Genomic DNA, 23,981 nt, shown 5'->3' on the forward strand with positions numbered 1-23,981 from the left:
TTAGCTTTTATTTTTCATTATTTTTCATTATCCTCGTATTACAATAGAAGAATCAGGAACTGCTACGTGTGATATTTTAGTAAATAAAGTCTTTGTATTCAAGATCGCTCTTGAAGTCTGGTAATACACAGTGACACCATATAGGTCCCAAGGAGACATTATGGTTGTAATGGAAATATCGTATATCTCATATCTCAGGTCTGATATATCAGCTCGGCCATAAAAAGAAACAGGATATTTGCAACTATATTTTAACAGGGATTTTGCTGTTACCATGAGAACATGGATTACTTAGAAATTTTGGTGAGAAAACTCTTAAATGGTTTCATCAGTGTCTAGTCCCAGGAGTGTTCAGTTCTTTCGCTGATATCGAAATAGCCATTAATGCAGTGAAAATCAGAAACTTATGAGTGTTTCATGGGTGTCTGACTGTACATCTCAGACTTAAGTCTCAGTACAGGTCAGATGGTCCCTTCTATCATATTTCAGGATTCCCAAGATCAAATCTGGGCTGTGCCTAGAGACAAATGTCCGCTATGAGTTCTCTATAGCTCAACGTTTTTCCATTTCTGGCTGGGCAGAGGTTCCCTCCTCCATCTCTCTGTTTCTAGCGGTGTTGCTGAGCAGGGCCCGGAGATGTCTGCAGGCCCTGTGATGTGCAGAGAGCTGATGTAAGCCAAGGCTCAAAGACTCGAAGTTGCTCAGCCAGCCAGAAGAGCCTCATGAAATTTCTTGTAAAAGGAATTTCTCAGGATTCAGAGAGACTAGTGTTACATAATCCTTCAGAAACAACATTTGACACAGGATAGGGCTATCCCCTTTATGAAGTCCCCAGAAGAACCTGAAAGATGCCATGAGAACTGTTATTACTGCAATTCTTTTATTTTGTGCCATTTCAGCATCGGTAACATCTACAAAAGAAACATAGATAAAATCCCAAACACAAATCTCTCATGACTTCACCTAATGCAAGCTCAACACATTTGGTCTTAATCTGAGTATCTGGGCTGGGATGAGTTCTGCAGAGCTGTAATAAAATAAATATTTTCCTGCACTGAGAATGGCTCAGCAAAAGGTTCAAAGTCAGGTCAGTGCAGAGTTCTTTACCCATGTTTTGCTAGACATAGAAATTTATCCTCACCTAAGGAGCTGTGAAAGCTCCACACTGGCTGGTGGAAGGGAAGGGACTTAAATCAAGTATCTCTTGCTCATTTTAAACATCAGATTCCATCAGAATTTGAGGAAGGCAACAGGTACAGCCCCAGATTCTGGAAACAAAAACATTTCCACTGGAAAAGTTAAAAATAAATGAATGGGGGAATTTCCGTAGAGCTCCCTTTCCTGCTCTGCCCTATTCAAATTGGATTGCTTACAGAAACAAAGGGAACAAGTGGCCTCGTTACAGCAGACTTGTCCCAGGTGAGTAAGTGTGAGCTACTCAACAACTAGCAATACAGTGAGAGCTCTTTTAATTGTGTTTTTCAAACAAACAGGAACCACCTGTTCTGCCATTTTCATGCAGGAACAAAAGGAAGCATGATTCACAGGTACATCATAAAAAGGAAGGCAGAGAGGGTTGGAAGGATGTTTGTCATTTTGCTGCAGCACATGGTAGAGCTTGAAAACTTAATGACCAAGTATTTTATGTCATTGTGTGATTGAGGCACAAATAATATGAACAAATGAAGAATTCACTAAGGTTAGTGGTTTTCTGTTTTCTTGCAATTGCAATGTCTGTTAGCATGCTATAGATGAGAAGAAGTGCCCATCTTTTTGTGAGGTCATTCCAAAGCTGTCCCTGAAGAGAATATCATAGTACAAAAGCTATCATTAGCTAGGTGACTCTTGTCACCTTCTGTACAGCCAGGTGCTGCTGCAACTATATTGACATAATTCCCTTTTAAAATAGTGGGAATTGATTGTGAATTCCCAATATAAAATTCCACTCTTAAGTGGTGGTTCCTTGAAAGAATGTGAGCTAACGTGTAACTTTTCTAAAGGTTGATGTTTTCCTAGCATGAGAAGTGATCGATCCTCTACCTAACTGTACATTTGGTTACTGTTGGCTCTGTTTTGCTGGATAGAAATTCTGTGTTTCTTGTTTCCAGGCCCACACTAGTCTATAAAAAGAACTCAAGAGTTTGACCAAACTTCTGAAGAGGACTGTAGGCTGAGCTAGACATGGATGCAGGAGTTCTAGTTCCAGGTCTTACATCTCTGACTAATTATTAATTGTTGTGAATCAGCCCTTGGAAAGGTCAGCCATAAGCACCCCAGATTATCTCAGCTCAAAGCAACGATATCAGGTGCACCCTTGCAGGCCCAGGTTAGCAAGAAAACCACCATGTGCTCATAGTGGAAGTAGATGACACTCTACACCTTGACCCAGAAACTTTACCACCCATTTAAATTCATCAAGTACAGTGAAAGTAATCTTATCCCTCTAGGTAGGCTCCAGCTCTCCTTGTCCCATGGCATGATAGTTTACTGAGTTACTGCAGAGGCTGCTCCAGGAGGAGATGTCTCTCTTGGTTGAACTTACCACAAACATCATCAGCTGTGATGTCTTTTCAGAAGAGGACTTTTAAGGAAAGATTGAGGCAAGTATGTATTGTTTGTTCCCTGGCTGCCAGTAGAGAGGCTGATGTGTCCTGTCCTTGCAGAAGCAGTGGCTGGTTAAGTGAAAGTATTTCTTTATGGCCATTGCCATTTATCCTTTCATTCTGAAGCAGCACTAATCTCTCTCCTTTTAGGGTGTGTCGGTACATTTACAGACTATGATAAGTTGCCCTGAATTGAAGGGTTTACAACCATATGTATATTTTTTGATTTTGGGACACATATAGATCATGTTAAAAACCAGAAGTCCATTGTTCAATCAATCAAGTTAATCCTGGTGCTCCTTGATAACTATAGCTATCGCATTTCAGAGTGATTTTACTGGATATTACTGGGATTACTTGTAGTAGCCACTCAGTCTAGACAGGGGTTTCTATTACAGTGAACACAGACAAAAGGGTAAGAAATATTAATGCCCAACATCCATTAACCATGCACAAACTGCATATCAGAGAGTGGATCCTGTTCACTTGGCTGTGGTTTCCCCTCCCTTTTGTGTATCTCTCAGGAGGGCACTGGCTTTTTTAATTAAAAAAACAGGTTGTCTCTTTAATTTTAAAGGAAAAGAGCTGCTTGGAAATCTTGCCATTTAGAGATAAGGGGAGTTAGAGATCTCTTGTTGGACTGTACAGATATGGAAAGGTCCATGTATTTTGGCTTGAGAGTTGTCTTCAGGATGGCCTGTCTCTTATGGCCTCTCCTCCAAGTTGCGAGTAGAGTCGTGGTCATTCTGCTGATATGGGCAGCTTAGAAACTCGGAGGACCTCTGAGAAACCTATCATTGTGAGAGTATGGTGAAATCAATCCCAAGACTGTCATCAGGGCCAGATAAAATTATACTACCCGTTGTTTCTGAAACAAAGCCACTTAGAATGAGAAGCACTCCAGGAATGCTGGTCCTTGAATAAATGTAATGTGGCAGTGACATGTAGTTCCCACCATCCCTAGAAGATAATTCTGCTGCAACTAAATTAAGACAGTTGGCTGATTAAAATTAGACCTAGTTAACAGGGCACTGAGTGAGGTAATAAAGTTAAACTTTAAAGCATTTCAAACTCTCATTATGTTATTCCACATGTTCGGGCTCATAACGTATGGGCAAACATTGTATTTGCTGCTTAGACTGCTTGTTGTGTCCCAGATGTTATTTTGGGTATGCCATATTTCAAATTGTTGTCAAGTTGCCTGTGATAGCTGAACTTCCAGCAGGTCTTCCCAAGTACATTACGAGTTAGAGTAACAGTAGAAACACTTAAACACTTCACTTACATGTTACCTGCTGTACTGTACTCACTTGCCCAAAGATGATGATATTTTCTTTTTTGGTGTCCTTTTAAGACTTTGGGAATTAAAAGCTAACTACCTTGCTGTTTGAAGGGTCTACAGTTCCTGTGGAATCAAAATTTTCTAAACCTTTTTCCCTTTCAAACAGCACAAATCAGTATTTCCAGTTATATAGGAAGCTTGCAATTATTGCAAGATTACCTTAATCCCTGGGTGATGAGGTCAATTTGGTGCTATTTGGGTACATAAATCAAGATTTTCCTGCAAAACTTTGGGTATGGGCCTAGGGAACATGGTCTGCATGGCCACTGCTCTGAAACCACCTCTATAGCTGACTTCAAAATGTTTGACTGCGGTGGGCACCGGGCACGGCCTGCACTGCTGTACCTGTCAGTGTCTTTCACTGTTCACCTCAAATCTTCCACAGTAAATTTGCCCATGACATGAAGCCTTGTCTGCTGCTTGGCGAAGCTCAGCAGTGCCTTTGGTGGCTCCCAGGTCTTCTGTCCAGTCAGAGGAAACAAGTAGTGGAAGTGTCTTGATTAGTTAGTCCCTGTTGCTGTAACTCATTCTAACCTGATGCTTTACAATCCTAAACATTTTTTATACTGTGAGACGAGGGTTGTGTTTATATCCATGTCTTACAACACGGAAAAGGTGCCACCAAGAAGTTAAAGGTCCAAGTTTGTGTAAGTACCCAGTTCTCCGGGTCACTTTCCCCAGCAGTCGGTCTCTTAATACAGTTATGGACACATTGTGTTGGAGCAGGGCGATGCAGCTGGGCTCTTGTAAATTTTAGGCTTACAAATGAACATATTTGTCTTGTTGTGTACATGTCTATTGGGACCCAGCAGCTGAAGGCCTGCTTGCCTTGCTACACCTCCTCGCTTGAACTTTCATTTCATTTTTGACTAATTCCTGCTGACGTTCACACCTGGTTGGTGGACAGGGTCGCTGTTTTCAGACTTGCTGAGGAAGTTGGAAATGCAGGAGGCTTCTTATGCATGGTCCTCTGTGATCCCTTCTCTCTTGCCTGCTGCTCGCTCCAGGAAGCTTGGCTCTGTGGGGTCAGAGGACGACCAGAACCACTGGGAACCCCTCGTGGTGGTGTGGGATGAACTGTTGGGCAGGATGATGAAGGTCCTGAGATTCTCTGTGCGTTTCCTGACCAATATATGCTTCTTGATAAATCCATTGCTTGTCTGTACTGTTGCCTCCTTCAGTCCCTGCTTCCTGGCTGCACAGCTCAGCACTGGCTTCAAGAAGCAAAATCTTTTTCAGACCTAGAGACAGTCCAGGGTTGCGTTGATTTACATGGCCTGAGATAATGGCCTCAGACTGTCCTTTGAGGTTTTCTGTATTTCTTTCATTGCTTCCCAAATGCCACTCAGATTCCTGCAACCTGAGCAATCAGCGGTACCGTACTGGGATTGTTAACTTCAGATTAAACCTCTGTTAAACTTTGCTGGTGGTGTGGACATCTTGGAAGTTACAAAGTATGAAGGAGATAACCTGTGGGAAAGGCTGGTGGATGGCATTTCCTTAGCCATCTGGCTGGGAGATCCTGATCAACTTTACTTCAACAGCGTTTCACAAACTGTAGAAGTTTAAATGATAATTAATAACAACATTCATCTCAGCTATTCTCTTGGTGAAGCTCTTGCTCTAACGTTGGCTTTCAATGAAGATATGCCATTGTAAGCTTTCATTTTATACAGAGAAAAATGCTTTTAAAGTTCCAGATTTAGAAGCTTTTACAGAGCTTAATAAAAATTCCCTTTTTGGGCAAAGTGCAGTTGACAGCTGTACTGGTACTGATGGTTTCTATTTAAAAACATGTTCCTTTCATTTGCTGCATCTTGCAGCTGCTGAGAATCTTCTGTTTTGCTTCCTCTAAGTTCCTCTCTCTTACCATCTCGCAGGCATTGGAGTGAGGGGCCAAGTGCCTGGAACAACAGCAGTGGAGAGAAGCTGCTTTTAATTTCTCCCTCCCTTGACTCAGCTCTCTGTATTGATGTGGGAAAGATCTGGACAAGTACCAGGTATTTGCATTATAGACCTGTTGGGACAGAGGCTACTCATCATCTTGAAGTTGTGCATTTCCTTGAACAGCAAGGCCCTATACCATCAATACCATCAGTAACAGTGGTGCTATGGGACTCTGCTAAAGGGGTGTGCACGTGTCCATCCAAAGAGAGCTTGTTTTCTAACATCCACCACAAAGTCTTCATGTTCTGTATGTAGCAACTATAAATGCTGTTAATTTAGACTGGCCTTGAAAAGACTGATAGGCAACTATAACCAGAGTTAAGATGTACTAGTCTGGCAAAAAGCCACATGAATTTACTGGGTAAAACCTCTGTCTGGGGAGTCCAGGACCTGGCTCATCCTCCTGTTGGTTTTCTGGATGCCCCTTGCTTCTAGGAGGCAGTTAGCAATGTGAAGAAAAGGCAATCATGTTAATCTCCTGCCTAACTAGTAGCTGGATCTCTTTACCAGCTTAGCACTTCTGGGCCATATATCCATGTAGGAACCCCAGTTGTACTTCTTTTTATGTGTATTGACTTAGTGGAGTGCAAACATGTTAAAAAGTTCACTTTCTCCTTTATACGAGTCTATAAAAAAGCTCTTAAAATGGAGTCATAGGGTTTCAATGAGACAAATGAATGATCAGCCGAGAGCTAGCAGTCCTTTCCGATGGATTAGGTGCTTTACTGTGAGGAATGGCAAGATGCTAATCAGCCTGGAGAGTTTTCATGCCTCCAGCACTATGTAATGACACGAAATATTACGATGCCTCCAAGTTATAATGGAATAGGCGGGTAGGATGCAGTAATAGGTATCACTCATGATATTTGATTCCAGTTAAAACTACGTTTTCGAGTCTCTAGGCAGCAGAGATTTCTTATGCATTTATGGGAATTTGAGTAAAACTAAACATACACACACTAGCTTGGAAATTTTTCTAACAGTTATTTGGGCACAGTAACGTGCAGAAATAATTGTAAACACATGCACAAGTAGATCAGTGTGTGTTTTCAGTGACTACTTTTAGGAGAAATAACACATTAACATATTTTCTGAATTTTGCAAATGCACTGCAAGATTGCAGCTCAATAAACCTAACTTTATATGTTCTTTTAAACTGATGACACGGTATTATATCAAGATGTTTTCCAGTTGGGATTTGGGAAGCCGTAAGACATGACAGAAGTGTTCGTAATCAGACATTTCAGCACAATTTTTGACTCACACGGAGCTGATCAAAAATCAGCTCTCCGGCAAGGAACGGATCTGTTTACAAGACTTACTGTGGAAGGGATCGATCCCACTGCCAGGGCAGTAAAACACATCCACTGCAATCGCACAGGAGCAGGTCACAGCTTACCAGAAGGAATCACTTACTGTACAGAACTGTTACACTTCAGTTCTGCACACTGAGAAATCTTGGGTTATGTCCTGGAACTTATATTTGCAGGGACATTTATGTTCCGTGTTGGTCACTGAGATCACAAACGTGGTCAATCAGTGAGAAAAGAAAGAAAATGGAATATTTCACCTGCTTCCCCCCAAACACCCAGGAGCGGTGGTGTTATTCTGGGGAAAGCGAGAAACGCGGAAGTGTTTGGATACAGTCCCCAGATAGCTCTATTTCTAGAGGCTTTCTACAAACAAACATGGTGAAAACAGGAAAATTTCACTACAAGCACCACAAAGATGCTTTTTTTCCCCTCTGCTGGGAGCTCCTGGAGGTTTTCACTTTGAGTACTGCCTGCTGAGCTCTGAAAGGATGCACTGAGCTAGTGCTGAGGTTTGCTAATGATGAGGCTGGAAATGGTTAACTAATGCTGCTCATGGGGCTAGAAGATCAACATTCATCCCTGGCACAACTCTTTAGGAATTGTGCCAGGAACCAGTAGCTGAACCTCTCCCTAAGAGCAGAGGACAGCACTACTAAATGCCTGGAGTCTTAAATGGTTGCTCGTTTGTCAAGGTGACACTTGTGGTCTTGCTGAAGCACGAGCTGAGAGACATCTCTGTTACCCAAAGAAATGTGTAACCAATGGAGCTTGAGCACTTACGTTGTTGTTACAATAGCAAACGTTATCTACATAATTACAAAGTTATGTTCTGATAGGGATTCTTATTTAAGCCTGTTACATGCTCCAGCAAAGCAGAAAATCCCTTACTGAGTACCGTTAATAATGGAGCATTAAGAATACACTGTTTTCTTTCCTTGCTTTATATACACCTATTTATTTTTCAAATGACTGTATTTTGGTACTTTCTAGGATTTCTCTCCTGGGTGCTGGAAAGGTCTTTCCCCTGGACCTGACGACAAGAGGCAATGTCACTGCGAATGTTTCTGGTAAGGTTCCCTTTGCCTTTTGGGGACTGGCTCTCTCCCTCCCACCAGGCTCTGTGAGGGTCTGGGATTGGGATTTAGCTGGGAGATGAAGTGTGGGGAGTTCGTCAACCCTGGAGGACGTGCGTGGCCTAGAAGAGCCCGATAAATTTCAGAGAGGTTTTTCTGTAAGGATTAAACTGAGCTTTCTTGTGCAGAAATTTGTGTTATGGTGCCAGAAGACTAAGACGCCCCTAACTTGTGTAAAGTTTTAATTCTTAGGTAGTGCTGTGTGGAGCCAGGAGCTGGAATCGGTGATCTTTGTGGGTCCCTTCCAACCCGATACACTGTGATTCTGTTCTGTGATTCCTCTAGCGATCGAATTAGTAGAGTCCAGTGAGGTTAGCAGAGTCATGGATGTCCCAAGCATGGACCCCACCCAGGCAGCGCTCCGGTGGTGGTGGTGGTGGGGATCTCCTGGGAGTCGTCCTCAGGGGCTGAGCGGCTTTGTCAGGCAGGCAGATGAGCGGGGTCCTTGCAGCTGCTGGTGAGCCTCCCCCAGCAGCATCTGGCTGCCTCAGCCTCCTGAGCATGGGCAGCCAGCCCGGCCCTCCCCAAACAGGCAGAGTAAAGGTGCAGCATCCTAGCATGCTGGCCTGTGATCAGCTTGGGAAATATGAAATATGCTGCTCATGGGCAGCGGAGGCATTGGCAGAACAAACAGCCAATAATAATAATAAACCTCGATCAACCAGGCTTTGCTTGCTGAGCCAGTGGGAGTTTGTACCCAGCAAGGCTGAGGAACTGCTCCTCCACGTAGAGCTGTGTGTAGCTGTGGGCAGGCGTGTTGGAGGAAGCCACCCGAGGGACCCACTTTCCTCCAGGGATCCCCATGCTGCGGAGCCCTGTACTTGAGGATGGTTCAGCAGGCTGTGCTGTACCTACCCTGCCTCAGGTAAGTTCCTGCTAGGATGCATCTTCCCCGTGCTGTGGGAAACGAGCTTGTCTCGCCAGTTTTAAGGCACAGCGGTAACTTAAGCAATGGAAAAAGGACCCAGAGTCAACCCCTTTCCTGGGCTGGGCACTCGCGGAGCTGGTAAGTGTAACACTAACATTACGTGGCTTTATTACGAACATGTGCACGCTTGGATTTAAAGGCCAGTGGCTAGACTGTGCAAGCATTTAGTGCGAGTGGGAGGAGGGAAGCATCTATTTTCTTGTGCCAATACAAAGGATGAGTAATTACTCCAGGAACAGCTGCGGTGCCCCTGAAACTGCAGAAGACCAGCTGATTTCTGCCATGCCTCCCCAGCCAAGAGGCAGCACCTGAGGCCTGCCAGGTAAAAGCTGGGCTCTGTGCTTTGTCCAAGCCCTTACAACCCCACTTGGAGGGAAGTGAGCAGGGAACAGGCTTTGCTTCACTGCTTAAAGAGTTACTCAAAAAGGGGGGGGGGGGGGGGGGGGGGAATACCTGGGAGAAATAGTTCAGTCCAAAGTAATATTTACTTGGGTGCTTAAAACTTTGTAAAATGCCCCGGAGGTCACGAGCCATTCATCCTGCTATGTATTTCTCTTTAAGAAGGTGCTTGTAAGTAGTACTGGAACACATGTGTGATGAGGGGTTGCCATGGCAAACAGGTTTTGGCACTGTTTAAGACAGAGTTTTATTACACAGCAGAATAAATAAGCATGTTAAAGCCGCATACAGTAACTTGTTGGCACATACATTAATGCTCCCAAGGGTTGCAATAACTTAAGCACCCTCCCTTTAAACATTTTTCAGTGTTTTTTCTTTTTTTATTGACTACATGCATTTAGTATTAGGGCTAGGAATGTCCCATTTCCACCCCCTTTTGAAGTGAGTAATTGAGGCAAAAAAGGAGGACTGTCTAATAAATCATAAAGGCCCATTGTACCCAGACAAGAGGGACGATTTTTCCTTTCCTAACCTGCGTGAGGATAAGCCAGCAGGAGACACGACTGCGTGCGAAATCCCAACCTGCTCCCTCTAGACGTAGGAGTAGATTGTGTTTATACTTCTGATGGAGCCGAAATGATCAGAAATAGTTTCACGCCGATTTCTGCAGTTTCTGCCTTGCTGGTTTGTGCCAAGCCAGCCTCCCACCACATCACAGCAGCGAGGTAGTTACTTCAGCTTCGGCACTTCTTGAGCTACCCGTTCGGTTCCATTTGGCTCCCAGTTTACACCAGTGAGTCCCCAGCAGGTCTGGAAATACTCCCAGCTCCAGGGAAGTGCTACAGGGAGGCGAGAGGCAAATCTGGGCCTGTAAGAGGGCTCAGGCTTGTGGTGCTCTTAAAGGTGAACATAAATTACTCTTTATAATGAAAGCTCTGGTTTAAGAAGAGTTATTAGTGTATTAGGCTGGGCTTTATTAGCTCAGAGCTTTCAGAGCCATGTGGGAGGTGTGACACTGGCTCCCTCTTCTGTGGGAAGCAGTAACCTTTCTGCGTGGAGAACTTTAAAGCTGCCAGAAGCAGGCAAAGCCCACAGAATCTCCCCCATCTCCTCCCACCTCGGTTACACTGGCATAAAAGCACATTAGTGCAGACGTGATCAGATAATGCCTGGTTGTAAGGCCAGTGGCACAGCCCTGCCTCCTCTCCTGGGGAGTGAAGGATGGCAGAAGCCTTCAGCAGAGCTGGCGGTAACCGTTTCCTTTGTGGGGAATTGGCAAGAGCGATGGGCCCAATTCTTTGTTTTATTGGTGAGCTGGGCAGTTTCTGGTGAAGGGTGACAAAGTAGAGATGCTCACCTGAAAAAGAGATTGCGGTCAGTACTGGCTGCTTTTATACACAAGTCAAATGCTTTGCATGCTCCCTGTGTTTTTAGGATGAGGACTGTAATGTGTCTTACTCTTAGGGCCCTCTTTGCCTCTCACCATCTTACCAAAATGAGCCCGCAGCCATCAATGTGACCATCAGAGCCGCTCAGCTCTCCTAAACTTTTTCTGTACGCTCAGCCATTGCTGAACCACTCCTGAGCTTCACGAAACGGGAGGGGGAAAAGAAAAGTTGATTATTTTAAATGAAACATACACATCTGTAACACTGCAGGCTGATAGGCTCATTATGAGAAATAATAAGAGAAACCATAAGGGAGGGATATTGTGTGGAGAAAAAAAAAAAGAAGGGAGGTGATTTTTTTAGGAGGTTTTTAGGCCTAGAAAGGTGTCTCCTGGGCATAAGCGGAGTTGAAGAGCTACTGCTTCCTTCTGGTTGTTTGGATTTGCTTGCAATTAAAGCCTAGTGGAGCTGTCAGGGGCTGTTGACAAATATATTATAGCCAACTTAGGTTAAGTGAGAATTACTTAAAATTAATCCATCTCTGCACAATATTCCTGTTTCACTTCAGAAGAATGCGCCAGGAGGAGTAAGTACAATCCTGACAACATTCGGGGAACCTCCTCAAGGTGGAAATTTGCAAATAGGGCTACTGTAGTATGTAATGAGAAGCTGCAGGGCTTTCAATTATCCCACATAGTCTGTCTCTTTGCAACTTGACTGACAGCTAATTATGCTGGTGCCATTTTTTTGGCAGTGGAATTTAATCTCCCAGATGGAAAGCAAATCAATCTGCCCATCGCTGCAGCTGAGGCATACTTTGGCTCAACTTTAATTTATTCTCCTAAGCCTAAGAAGGCTAGTCATTTCAAGGTGCAGAAATATCAAATTTCTTCTGTTAGCCAGGCTGGTGAGAAAGCGGGGAAGAGTTGGGATTTCGTAGGCTACGCTGTGAAGCGTTGTCGCTCCTTGCTTTGTATTAGGGAACGGCGGTATCATCTCCCCTTGATTCCTGTCCGTGGTGTCTGACAAGGAGGAAGCGTTTATGAGCTGGCTGCTAGTGATAATGGTTAAACATGAGTTGTGGAGGCATTAAGTAGGATTCGATGGAGGAATGAACTAAATCTCTGAAGAACTCAATACAGAAAGGAATTGGTGGCAATTTTCAAGCGCTTTAGCCAGTGTGCAATAGCCTGGTTCCCATTGGGTTTCACGCCGGGGATATAAATACAATCCTTCTACTTACCTGCACTCTTCAGGCCTATCAATTATGCTGCTCCCTCTGGGTTGCCACTGCAGCTTTAGGTATTACTGTCCTCCGTAAAACCACCACGGAGCACAGTATGTCACTAGTTACCACGGGCTACAGACCTGATCTTCAAGTGCCCGGGCACCTGCAGCTCCTGTCAATGCTGTTATTCAGGCTAGAAAACCCAATTTTAGCTAGGATCAAGGGGAAGAGAGCTCACAAAAACTTGGTGTTAACACAGGGAAATTGGAGCCTTGTTTTTCTGCAAACTTCTGCTTGTTTGGCTAACAAGGAGTCTTCTCGCTGTTTCAGCCTGTGCACCCCTGTTCCGTGCTTTATCTTACCTTTTGGTGTACTCTCTCTGAATTCTTAGCTTCTCAGATTCATCAGATGTCTGGAGAGAAACAAAGTTCCTGCCTCCTTTTTATTGAGGAAAAGTATTTCTAAAAGTGCTCTGCTCAGGCCTGGTGCGTCGGATTCCAGCCTTCCTCGCGCTTGCACAAATACTTCGCTGACTTCACCATGGTATGTCTGAATGCTGAAGGATCAGCAGCTCTCCCTTCTAGCTATTAATATCTTCACATTTTCATATAGTGCTTATAATCATGCTGATGCTGCTCCTAATGAGTCATAGAATGACATTTTGTAATTATGATAAGCTTGTACATAAGCAGCATTTGTTCTCGGCAAAAAAGCCCCAATACATTTCCGTGCTTCCCATCGCCCACCTTTATTGGGATCAGCCTTTGCTTGGCCACCTTGCTTTTACTGATGCTCCCTCTCTGTTGCAGGGCAGGATGAGCTGAAGCAGCCTGGGTCATACCCAATGTCCAGGGCATGTCTAAGAGCAGTGGGGAGATCTCAGTCGGGGTTGTGGGCTGGATGCGAGTGCTAGGAGCCTGCTTGTACCTCTGACTCTGCCAAAATGCTACATCCAAATTCTGAAAAGTTGAGAGAGGAGCTGAAGCAAATGCAGCAAGTTTTGTTAGTGAATCTTAAACTAATCATGAAGTAGGGAGGGCTGATTCAAGTGGAATGTAACATGAGGCCCAAAGTCTAACCTGTCCGTCACTGCACTAATCATCCAGAAGACACATCTGTGCTGCTGTTCCTAAATAATCTGCCCTCCTCAAACTCTTTTAGAAAACTAGAGGTTACACAAATGTTGTTCATTGCTTCCATTTTGGGGTGGGGTGGGACGTGGGGGCTGGACTTCAGGAAGCAAGGACCCAAAGAGGCAGAAGAGCTGCAGCATGAATGCGGGCTGTTCCTCTGCAGAGGGGGGGCAGGGGAAAGACCCCAGATTTACATTTTTGCTTACTTCCTCTCTAGGGCAAAGTAACACTTCTGTCAGCAGCTAATTGCTTCTAAAACCCAGCCTGGCAACCTGACTGTGAATGTGGTAGGGTAATTATACCTGCTTAACTAATCACACAGGCTGTCAGCTTAGGATGAGAAAAGCTTTGGGAGGATGATAGCCTGCAAAATCAGAGCAAACTGCTAAAGTTACATGACTTTTGATGCACTCAAAATTCATTTTAATACCGTTCTTTCTCTTCCACAGTGGAAAAAGTCTGGACTAAAAGCAGAATAGTAGTGGAGAGCAAGATTTGAAGCAGTTGATTGAAATTGCTACTGGCGACAAAATGCTTTTAACCTTTTAAAGTACTTGAATTGCTAAAGAGAGGACAGTGATTTTTAACTGTTGTTTTCAGATAAGATCCCTAAAGGTCTTATCAAGAGAAGAACAAGCTGTAAAGGTACTTTGAGACTTTCTGTATGTGGCTCTCCTGAAGTGTGATTATTTTTTGCATGGAGCTTGCACACTTAACTATAACAAAATGCTAGGAAGATTCCCAAAGTGGTATCGTCTTGGTCGCAGTACATGTTAGCAGGAATTTCCTCTGTTTTCCTTGTTATGCATGTAACCAGATATGTTGCTTTTTAGGTTCTTGACCATATGCCATAATCTACTCGGGCTGCACCATGTGGCTGAGTTCAAGCTTGCTTCAGGATCTTTGGCTTCTGCTTTCCTGACAAAGCCTGCTGGATTTCAGGACCTCAGAGCAGCATTCTTCAGGCTGTGGGAAACATGGGTGAGTGCTGACTGGGAAGGCAAGGCTGTGTCAGAGACCACCAACTCCTCCTCTAGGCAAACTTCCCCTGCTCCAAGTGCAGTAGGGACCAGCTGGGCAGCAGTTCAAGGTCACTTTCAGAGCAGGCTGGGTCAAAGCAATGGAATCACAGTATTTACTGCAAACACCAAGGCTTTATGAGCTTTTAAGTGAATGCTAGGAAGGAGGAGGAAGCTCTGGTATTTGCACAAAAGGAGAATACAGTGATGCTGCCTATGAAACTACCTTCAAAATTGCCAGCAATTTTAAACAGGAGCAGAAGATGTTTCAGTTATGAGTTATAATGAGAACAGACTTCCTGAAAGCTCTCAGGCTGGGGCCCTGCCCACTGTGAGCATGGCATTGTCCTTCTTATTCAAGGCACTGTAAGAAGCACTGATAAGTGTTTCTGTTCACTGTGGGATGTGATGCTGAGAGCTCAGATCCTCACCAGGTGGGAGCTGCTCATGGGTCTTTATTGGCAAAAGGACCTGGATTCAAACAAGGCAAATTGAGTGTCACAAGCAATCTAATGGAGCAGTGGAGCTATTCGTGGTGCCAGTGGCTGAATAAGCAGAGAAGATTTGAAGCCAGGAGAAACAAGTCCATGTAATCTGAATTGCATTACAGTTTGCTTCAGGATTTTCATACTTGAAAGACAGAAGTTACCATCCCTTCATTTTGTGTAACAGTGTAAAAGTCAGATTTAAATACCATGGGGTGTTGTACTTTTAACTACTTTGAAAATACACCTGATCAAACACTTTTCATGCTACTGACATCTAAATTTTGGGACTTAAAAAGACTTTACACATTACAGTAAATTCTACAGTGCAAAGAGGCCAAGAAGCTGTAATTTGTTGGGTACACAGTTGGTTTGATGTGTACACTCCTCCTGTATTAAAAATGCCCTTCTGAGCTTAAAAACTCAGGGCCCTTTTCATACTATGTGTTTCCTTGTGACCCTCATCCATGCTTCTGTCTACTCTTCAATCCTTTTAGTGACACCTAGTGAAATTTGTGGAAAGTGCAGTGTGCCTTTCTCAAATTCTAAAGTACTGCATCTTATTTATTGCCACTTAACCTGCTGCCATTAAAGACTGACACTTCGGCCATTTAAAAATTAAGTTTGCATTCGTAGTATGGTCAAACACCTTACATGTTTGATGCACAGAGTTAACTTACTCTCTGCTCCTCTTAACTTTGTGTACATGTTTAGAGCAGCACTGTTATCTTAAATTGTCTTCTAGTATTGTCACTGTTGTTCCTCTGGAGCACTCCACTTGAAACTGCAAGTATTCCAAATTCTGTGCAAAAAAGCAAACTCTTGCAGGAGCTTAAACTATGTGTTTTTAATATTTGATATCCAGGATACATATACTGAGTCCTGAGCTTACTTTTAACAGTCAGTCAAATTTTGTCCACTCAGTGCTCTGGATCAACCCAGGATGGATGAGAAGCACTCTTTCATCAGCAAATGAAATTTTCTGTAGAAATCGAAAACGTATGCCTACTATATAGAAAGTAGGCTGAAGACTTCAAAGGAAGAGCTTCCTCTTCAGAGAGAGCATTCATATGCAATAGCTTTTGAACATGTAACCTCTTCTTTCTCAGAGTACAAAAACAAGTGGCTTCCGTAAGGTTTATGTTGGTATGGATTTCAGCTGTGCAAACTATATGGCAACCAGTACAAACTGGGCTCATAAAGATTTGGGAAAAAAAATAGAAAAAGGCTTCAAACAAGCCAATATTCAATGATTGGAACTAGTTCAAAAAAAAACCCTAGGCCTTACTTGATATAAAAGGCTTGGACCTCTCAAAATAAACAGCCAATTAAGTCAGATTCTGAACAGGAGGATCTGAAGCACCAACAGGAAAGTCTGAGTGCTCACTGCAGAAAGTTCAGTTGTGTCACCGAGCATGTAGTCATCCAGCCAGTACATGTAAGATGCCTACCATCTCCAAACAAGCTTCCAGGCTGCTAGCTCAGATCTGGTGTTTCATCATCCTTCTCCCAGCTACCTTTTCAGAATTCATAAAATAAAGACTTAAGAGAAAAATTAATTAAAGTACACTGACAGCAACAGTTCAAACATTTTACTAAATCAATTCACACAATTTCAAAATTGTAAATATAATTAAGAACAACAGGGTTTCTGTATCTTTTCTTCCAGATTTATCATTAAGACAATAAACAAACACAAATTAGGTTTATAGCATCTGTTCTTTTAAAAAATGAAAGGAACGCCACTCAATGTATTGATAAAGCACCACAACACAGTTACAAAATAGGGTCGGCCTGTTTCTTTCACATGTAAAAGACTACATATTCCTAACAGCTTTCTGCTTCAACCATACTTCATTAAAATAAAACTATAAAATCTCCTAGATTACACTAAGTTCAGACGATGCCTGGGATACAGTGCATTAACAGCAGTAATGCCAACTATCAGTGCCAACATAAAACATTTTAGAAAGTAAAAAAAAAACTAAAACAAATCCAAAAAAAACACCTTTATTTCCCTAGATGAGCAAAATTTAAAATAAGGGATGTTCTGCTTCACAATGAGTTAAGGATTTGGGGGAAGAAGATGGGTAGAAGGGAGCTGGTACTGTGTAGGTTCCTATGCTTAGTTGGCATCTAGTTTGGCCATTTCCTGCACGTATATCCCTATACTCTCACTGTCAAAGAGCACAAAGTACACCGTCTTGATTGAAGAGGACATTGTTGACACAAAATAGCTGGAGATGGCTTTCAGGATCAGCTGGGCAGCCGTTTGCTTTGGGAAACCATTTCTAGTAAAAGAAACAGAAAAAAAAAGAAAGGAGATCAAGACCTGCTGAACAAGCTTTTGATGGCATAACCTTGCAGGGAAGGCTCAGCCTTTTCTCTAATGCAGCACAGTAAATAAAGCTACAAAGCTAGTGTTTACAGTCTGAATTAGAAGCTACAAAGTTGTTTGTTTAAGCAAGACTTAAAATGTTCAAACAGAAGAAAGCATTCCCAATACACGAACACAGTCCACACACATTAATGTGTTGAACCTTTCACCATCCAAAGGCTCAATTATTCTCATTTAACAGATGAGGAATCCAATGGCCAGCCAGCCTGAAGTGTTCAGGAAAACTGCATATACCTTAGAGTTGCAGAGTCAAACCCATCGTGAAAGTAAACCAACCCCTGAAGAAAAATAAAAAGGGACCTGGAACTTTTGGTATAACAGCAGCATGAGAGGAGAAAACAGAAAAACCTTGCTGCTTTCTCAGATGACTAAACTGTGCATGGCCGAATTTCAAAGCTGAGTACCTAGCCTAGGAACTCTGCTTACAGTTTTCTTTCCTCATTTATCTCTTGTAGCTCTTGTCTGAAAGTTTCATCTAATGTTAGAACAGGCCAAGCACAAGTAGAGCAGTCTGAACAAAGCCACGACCTCAACTGTGAAAAAGTTTTACAGGTCATGGCAAAAGCCCCAAATTACACCTGGTGCTGGAATGTGGTCTAAGCTTTGCTGCCGTATTACTCAGGAAGTGCTTCTGCCCACCAGTGGGTGGTTTTGCCCTTGTCAAAGTCTGAGCAATCCCCAAGCCGCAGTAAAGTACACGGAAATAATCAGTCTGAAGGTGATGGGATGTCACCCTTCTGTTAAGAGCAGGACCCAACAGAATTTGAAGAGGCTGTTGAACGTCATTTGGTTGACTGACATGCACTTACAGATGCACGACAGTCAACACTCCAAGTAATAACGTGTGCATTTATGCAAATCTTTCTTAGACACAGGGTGATAAGGAGATACTAAAACCACTTTCACGTGTATTTTCAATACAGAGTGGCAGAGATGGATAGTGACTTAACAGTTCTAAGTTTGACAAGTTTCCATTTTTTTTATCCAAAAAGATTGGTAACGTTTAATATATTCTTCCATTTAAGCCAACAGAAGTGTGTTACACTGTCCTATAATATTGGGAAATATTATTAATAATTTAAAAATTACACAGGTGAGTTTCTGAGTTTCCTCAGCAATTCGAAGAAGCTGGACTAAATTCACCTCTGGTGTTAACAGGTGCAACATGACAGCATTTGCCCACTGAAGCACCAACCTCTGCAAATAAAACACTGTTGTACTCTCCCTCTCATTACACGCTGCAAGACACAAAATGAGAAAGGCAATTGCCTGTGTCACGGACCGCTTACTGCACATTACCTGACCATAAAATATACTGTGAGAGCAATTCTGGGGTAGTGCTGCCTGTAACGGGGTATTACACCCGCTGCCTGAGGACAGTGCTTGTGATATTTCAGAAGTGATGACATGGAATAGCACATCATGCTGTTTCTTTCTTTTCTGAAAATGCCTATTTTGTTCTCTCACTGAAGGAGAGAAAAAAAGGAAAAAGCACTGTGAAAACACTTGTTCTCTTCCAAAGACAACTGAGCTGCTCAGGCAGAACCAGCTGCGTGATAAGGTAATCGACTGACAGCACAGTTCTGACATCGGAGCTAATTCCTGCTGTTGGCTTACGCAGAGAAAGGGGCCTGGAGTCAGTGCGCCTCCGCATCTGATCCCTTGCCGGTTACGTAGCAATGCTGCGTCCTGGCACATAGCGAGCAGATATCTGAGGAACTTTGCTCCTGAACAGGCCAGCATCAAAATCAGGGTACACGCTGTTTCTGCAGTGCTGACAAGGACTCTGAAGCCATGCAAACTCCACTTCAGCTGTGTCCCTGCAAAGTGATCGTGGCTGGGCTAACGAAAGAAGAGCAGCCTGATCAAAGGGAGGCACGCACACAGGGAAGCTGATGAAAATGAGCTGTTTAGGACCACTCTCTAAAGAAGGAAAAGAGACAAAGTGGAAAAATCGGAAGTAGGATGCTGACCAATGGCCGTGTGTGCGCTGCAAGAAGAAACAGGAGCCTCTTGCATCGATCTACTGGTCTGAGTTAAATTCTCGTGAAATGTGGCTTGAGGCTTTAGCCAAGCTAGTGTCAATTCAGATCAAAGTTGGAGCCTCAGAACGAAATCCCTACTTTGAGGATGATTTTATTTTCAATCCCAAACTCTTCTTTCCCTGTTCTCCTGCTGGCCCTACCAGAGTGAACTCCAGGCTACCTTTGTACAGCACCCAATTTGTGCTTTCCACAAGTTGGCTGTAGCTGAGCATCTGGCCCACCGAACACTACAAGTATGCTATTTTATTTTCCCCCATGATTTATTTGAACTGCCCTCATGTAATCCCATTCCTCAACTATAAAAGAGAATGAAATTGTTTATGTGGGTTTATTGGGTGATGTCTGCTTGACAGATGTCTGTACTAGAACAGCTGCATACATGTGGTGTCTTTGGCATTTGCTTTCTTTAAAAGCTTTACTTCTTTTAGCACTTCTGACTTTATAAAAACAAGTAAAGAGTATTGTCAGAATATATTCTGTTTTCTCCAAAATTCATTTATGCTTGAACTACTCTAATTAAAGAGGAGAGGGAAAATATACAACCTCATACATTTCTCAATGCCTGTTGATTCCTCTCCATCTTTTCAAAGCACCACTTCAACTGGCTTGAGTAAGAGCAACATGCATATGCCAAGCTGAGAACATAGCCACAGATCTTGCCTGTCAGTAACCAGATTTCATAACAGAACGTGGATCTCATGATTATTCAGGGTTTCATCATCTTCCAACACCACTCAACTACTTTGCAGCAACGGTTTGGAAAGGTTCTTCACTGGGAGCTCTCCAGAAAAAAAAAGGGCTCCACGGAAGGTATTTTTTGTAGCCTTGCTTTATCCGACAGCTAATTCACCAGGTCAGTATAAATCTTCCACTATATTGCTCTACCATTCCATAAAGTTTGCTCAAGTTACCTCCTTAAAATGCCACCCATACAAAACCACCTTATTTGGAGCTGCGTCTGACACAAGTCACTTAAATTTATTATCCTAATAAAATTTCTATTTCTTCACTGTCATTCACCCAAAAGCTCAAATAGTGCTTTCTGCCCTACAAAGAATATGCAATATTAACCTAATGTTGCAACATGGCACAATGGGAAGAAGATTCTTGGTGAAGATCAGCCAAATTCTTTCATTGCAATTTCAAAAGTGGCAGCTGTTCAGAGTTAAATACACCACTGTGTGATTCAGCATAGATTTGGTCTTCGTTCTGAGCCACCAAGGGCCAAGTGCTCCAAACCTCCCTATCCTTTCCAAACACAAGAGCCTTAAATTAAAATGCTAAGTCCATATTTAGATTCTTAAAAACATTATCCAGCATTCAAAGGCACTGAGAATCCTGTACAAATCTAGAGGACCTTAACTTTATACTCTGGCTTTCAAAAATCTTGACAAAGACTTTTTAAAACTTTTTTTTTTTTTTCTGGGAGAGTCCCACGATATAAAACTGCGTGGAGTTCAGCTTATGGAGTTTGGGTGAAAGCTTGCAGTGATTTTGGAAATCCAGAGAATCAAGGCACTTCGGGTCTACTGCTTAAACAAATACTGAGACATGTAAAGGACTCTTTATCAGGGAGTGTAGTGATAGGACAAGGAGTAAGGGCTTTAAACTAAAAGAGGGTAGATTTAGATTAGATGTAAGTAACAAATTCTTTACTATTAGGGTGGTGAGGCACTGGAACAGGTTGCCCAGAGAAGCTGTGGTTGCTCCATCCCTGGAGGTGTTCAAGGCCAGGCTGGACGGGGCTTGGAGCAACCTGGGCTGGTGGGAGGTGTCCCTGACCTGGGCAGGGGGTTGGAACTGGATGATATTTAAGGTCCCTGCCAACCCAAACCTTTCTATGATTCTATGTCTTCTGGCCATTCTACGACATGCAGTAAAACTAGGTAAAAGAGACCACTTTTCTTTGTGCTCTCCTCCATATCCCCAGTTTATATGAACAAATAATAGTCTGAAAAAATACTTTTAATATACTCTTAAAAAGTTATTTTTATGCTCTTCAATCTATTTGTATGCTTCAAAGGCCTGCAGGGATCACTGCTAGACACGCTGAAGTTTAACTGCTCCTCAGAATACTACAGGCTCCATGTGCAGCTTGAAGGAACCCAGAAGAAACATTGCATTCAGGGAACTGATCCAAACGAGCAAGAATGAAGTTAGCATTGTAGAAATGAGTTTCGTACCTGAGAAGGGACAGGTACATATGAGATGGCACTTAGGAAACGTAGCCTGTATCAACTATCATGTTTATGTAACAGCCTTACCTGCCACTGCCAATTGAAGGAAACGCAATTGATTTCAGCTTCTTTTCATCAGCCAGAGCCAAGCAGTTCTTCACTGTCTTTTCCAGCAGCTCCTCGCATTTGTCTGAGCCCCAGCCTGGGCTATTACAGTGGATCACAAATTTTGCAGGCAATCCGTGGCCAGCACTGACAACAGCTAGTAAGAAATGAAAGTGAAACATAATTGCTTTCCTCTCATTAGGATTAAAAGAATGCATATGTGATTAAAATAGCAAACAATTGACAGACATTCCTTTAGCCCCTGTGAATGTTTTAGATTACAAATCACACAGCCTTAAAATATAACAACATGATTACAGAGACTTTTCCACTTCCAGCTGTACTTTGCTGTGGTAATTTATAAATCACAGTTATAATAGAGCTTATTTTAGAGAGAGCAAGAATTCATGACTGACATCAAAGGCAACACATTCCTACTGGGGACTGTGCAAACTCTATGTAATGTCTGAGGAGAAAGGCAGTAATATGCTAGGACATAAACCTGTTCAAGAGATGATCACGCTTCGGTTCGGAGTTTATTGCAGAGCTACAGTAAATCCCAGGATGCTGCACTGTCGGTGTTACGACTTGTGTGACCTTCAGCTACTCCTGCTAAACACACAGCTTGTTTAGCCAACTTCTGATCACACCGAACCACAAATTGGGTTATTTCAGAGCTGTTAGTGTTTTGCAAACTGATAAGGAAGGCTGGAAAAGAGTTGAATTCAAGTATCTGCTTTATTTCCATCTTTGTCTCTGAGTAACTATAAAGAATATTTTTTGTGATTTCAAAACGTTGGGCCTAGTTTTATTCAAGCTTTTATGTGCATGGGTCATCCAAGACTTCTTAAACAATGCCTCTCTTAGTTAACGTTTGTCACATTTTTGACAAACAGTTGGCCAGGTTGCATTTATAGATTTACAAAGTTCGATTCACGCTGTTTATATGCCAACAGGTGAGGCCTTGGATGTATGAAGAAATGGAGAACTTTTACCATACTAATCATATTATCACCAGGATACTGTCAGGGACACGTGGGGATCACCAAGACACAAGAGGGCCTGCCTACAGACTGCGTACACCCAGTCTCCAGAGCAGCCCCTGTCTCGGTAACAGAACGCATCCTGGGTTCACCGCTTCCCATCGCAGGGCAGCAAACCGCGCTCTGCCTGCCGGAAAGCTGGGCGAGAGATCCCTGCCATTTCTGACCTCACAGCTCTGTGGCTGCAGATAAGAACTTGTAAATTTTGGTTGTTTAAAAATAGAGATGAAACTAGAACATCTTATTCACAAGCTCATGGAAGGAATAAATCTAGTCGGTCTCACAAGGACAGCACCAAACCTTCACAAAGAGTCAGCCCGATAACAGGCTTTGGGACATAATCATACAAGGCCACAGAAGCACAGGAATAAAATGGGAGTTTGTTCAAAAAAAAAATAAGAAAAATACCTTTTTTGTTTGTTTAAATTTTAAAAAATCAGTTTTGCAAAGGTGCTTAGAGGCTCTACTCCACTCTGGAATGTTTACGAGGCATTTTGTAATTTAAATATAGTAGAAATAACTCTTGGAGCACTATCATCACATATGGATACTATCCTGCAGCTGCTGAAGAAGACAGAAAATAGACTTTGTCATGTGGCATTCTGACAGGAGGTTAATCAGGAGAGTACACTTTAAAGGACAATGGAAGCACAAGGATTTATGTCTTTATAGGTTTGTAAATTCTCAACATGTTGAATAACCTCAGTGTTAGGCAACTTTAATTTGTCCTTATATGCAACTAAAACGTTGGCAGATCCAGACTACATCGTAAATCCAAGAAAAATCTAATAAAAGCAGCTGACATATCTCTAGTCAGATGTGAAATGCTGATAATATCTTCACACTGAACGAATAAAATACTGTATCGATACGCATCACCAACTATAATGCTTCTCAGACAGAGAGTGTATTCTAGGGCAGCCGTTAATTGACTCATAAGGATTTTGTTGAAGACAGCCGTTAATTACCCAAAGTGGCCATCCCTTACTTCAAATGCAAATGCTCTGAAAGGGGAAGTTTTACTTTTGGTATAGAAACGAACAGAAAGAATCATGGCCACATTCTGTGCTATTTACAGTTATATTTCAGGTAAAGATTGTGGTTATTATACTAAAAGGGATACCCATGCAGTTGGGAAATGTGAAAACTGGATATCCATATAACTGAGAAATTGATTTATGTCAATTCTTCTCCAGCAGTCCAGTTTCTGCTGGGGTAGCAGAGAGCTCCCTACAGGGTCAGGCTGCCAAGCAGCACTCAGATCTGAGGGACGCATTGATGTTTGAGAAGAAAAT

General features: G+C 42.7%; 1 protein-coding gene and 1 long non-coding RNA gene across 14 annotated transcripts in view; one reads left to right on the plus strand and one right to left on the minus strand.

Annotated features, from left to right (window-relative positions):
- The first annotated feature begins 1,438 nt into the window (after window positions 1–1,438).
- Window positions 1,439–23,885, plus strand: LOC125181967 (uncharacterized). Of its 7 annotated transcripts, none has more exons than XR_010824870.1 (7): window positions 1,439–1,699; window positions 2,448–2,600; window positions 5,826–5,945; window positions 8,196–8,272; window positions 9,004–9,203; window positions 12,673–12,824; window positions 14,248–14,423. It is a non-coding gene; the product is annotated as an uncharacterized lncRNA (long non-coding RNA). The 7 variants fall into 7 exon arrangements; XR_010824871.1 differs by lacking the exon at window positions 9,004–9,203 and adding an exon at window positions 2,109–2,326 and having other exon boundaries at window positions 1,444–1,699; XR_010824869.1 differs by lacking the exon at window positions 9,004–9,203 and adding an exon at window positions 9,500–9,588 and having other exon boundaries at window positions 1,449–1,699.
- The window catches only part of MACROH2A1 (macroH2A.1 histone), a 46,208-nt gene continuing 38,722 nt past the window's right edge, over window positions 16,496–23,981 (minus strand). For all 7 annotated transcript variants that reach the window (XM_066977048.1, XM_066977045.1, XM_066977047.1 and 4 more), the window contains 2 exons: window positions 21,626–21,800; window positions 16,496–17,209 (listed from right to left, as the gene is read on the minus strand). In XM_066977048.1, the coding sequence (XP_066833149.1) occupies window positions 17,044–17,209; window positions 21,626–21,800 (341 nt within the window). In that variant the 3' untranslated portion in view covers window positions 16,496–17,043. The remainder of the gene's footprint in view (window positions 17,210–21,625; window positions 21,801–23,981) is intronic.

The sequence above is a fragment of the Anser cygnoides genome, chromosome 14, assembly GCF_040182565.1.
Source record: "Anser cygnoides isolate HZ-2024a breed goose chromosome 14, Taihu_goose_T2T_genome, whole genome shotgun sequence".
Lineage (NCBI taxonomy): Eukaryota > Metazoa > Chordata > Aves > Anseriformes > Anatidae > Anser > Anser cygnoides.